Source organism: Dendroctonus ponderosae, unplaced genomic scaffold (genome assembly GCF_020466585.1).
Source record: "Dendroctonus ponderosae isolate FM_Combo_2020 unplaced genomic scaffold, Dpon_F_20191213v2 Dpon_F_20191213_1, whole genome shotgun sequence".
NCBI classification, from domain to species: domain Eukaryota; kingdom Metazoa; phylum Arthropoda; class Insecta; order Coleoptera; family Curculionidae; genus Dendroctonus; species Dendroctonus ponderosae.
In genome coordinates, this window is record NW_026017110.1 from 42,734,849 (window position 1) to 42,736,558 (window position 1,710).

The 1,710-nt window shown below is 34.7% G+C and overlaps 1 protein-coding gene across 1 annotated transcript in view; it reads left to right on the forward strand.

The window, feature by feature from the left end:
• LOC109546061 overlaps positions 1-1,698 on the forward strand; it is a gene marked incomplete at its 3' end in the record, with an annotated part of 8,386 nt that extends 6,688 nt beyond the window's left edge. The window contains 2 exon segments of the mRNA XM_048665951.1: positions 1,223-1,397; positions 1,454-1,698. Coding sequence (XP_048521908.1) covers positions 1,223-1,397; positions 1,454-1,698 — 420 coding nt within the window.
• Positions 1,699-1,710: the final 12 nt, after the last annotated feature.

Consider the following 1,710-nt stretch of genomic DNA (forward strand, 5'->3'; position numbering starts at 1 on the left):
GAAAATTGGAATTGGAAAGCGAGTGAAATTTATCTTATAATTTTTCACAGAAAATACCGGAAGATTGCCAGTATGTTAAGTAAAATCAGAAAATAATACGATTTTTGCGTAGAAAGAATTGCTTAATAGAAACGTTATTTAAACTAGAATGACCTGAAAATTTAAAGGAACTTTAAAAATATTCAGAGCGATGAGGGCGGCGAATTTCCCAAATAATTTTTTGCAAACTTTTACTTTCTAATCTTTTTTTCAAGATAAACTTAATTACTTTCCGTAAAAAATGGAACAAAATTATTTGGTTTTTGTGCCAAATTCGAAGCGGAAAAAGGTTTTCTAAATTTCCCTGCAAACCGATAAGGCGAATTTTCTAGCCAATTGATTTTGCTATATAAATGCCAAATAAAAGCTATCTTATAATTTTTCACAGAAAATACCTGAAGACTGTCAGTACTTTAACTAAAAAATAATGCGATTTTTGCGTAGAAAGAATTTATTAATTGAAACTTTGCTAAAACTAGAATGACCTGAAAATTTAAAGGAACTTTAAATATCTTCAGAGCAATGAGGGTGGCGAATTTTTCAAATAATTTTTTGTAAAGTTGTGCTCTGGTCGTTTTTTTCAAATTCGAAGCAAAAAGGGTTTTCTAAAGTTCCCTTCAAACCGATGAATGAGGCGCATTTTCTGGGAAAATTAATTTTTGAGTACTTGAGGTTTTCAGCGTAGAAAGTGAAGCAAAAAAACCAGTCGAAACTAAAAAAAACACATTTTTTAACAAGATTTTAAGATTTCCAAATAATCTGTTTTTTCTAAATAATCAATAATTTATTTTATTTTTGTTCCAAATTCGACGCTGGAAAGGGATTTCAAATATTTTCACAAAGCAACCAAGGACTAGAATTTTTTTTCATAATATTTCACGAAAAATACCTTAAGTTTGTCAGCCTTAAGTGTCATGTCCTTAAGTGTTTGTCATGTCCTTAAGTGTAACTGAACCTTTGGAAAATTGAGCATTTAGAAGAAAGAGTAACTTGGCTAAAACTGAAAAATTCTGAAATTTTGAAGACGTTTTAAAAATATTACTCCTGACTGCGCCGGTGCGTTGGGTTGGCGCACCAATAAATTTGCGTAGCACTGCGCCAACTCCTAAAAACTCATTGATTTACCCAGAACTAGTGCAGTTTTCCAAACGTCAGACATTGATTGTGTGTTGTGCGCTTACAGATTGAAAGCGATTCCAATGATACAATGGAAATGCGGCGCCACTTCGACAAAGCTCTTCTCTTAAGGGAGTTCCAGGAGGCGATAATGCTTATGAACGGTGATACGCCGTTGTCTCACAGACATCAGATGTCAGCCAGACCGGACGTTTTCTTCGATATAAAGCCACGAGACTTTAGTAACTAGATTCGACTTCTTTGAAACACAGTAGGTGAACGGTACTTTGCTTTGTAGATGTTTTGGCGTCGCTTCTAACTGAACCGATTATGACTTCGAGCAACGAAACAATGTTTCTCGAATACGCCACATTGGGTTCAATGGTGGGAAAGGTGCTGATAAATACCATTAATAAATTGGTGAAATCATTGGAACATACAACGTTTAAGGAGCAAATATGGAACTTTATGACGGACCAGCAGGATTGCATTGGTCGCAAAGCTAGATGGTTCCTTGAGGGGCTATCCTATCCAAACGTTCCAGTAAGAGATCTT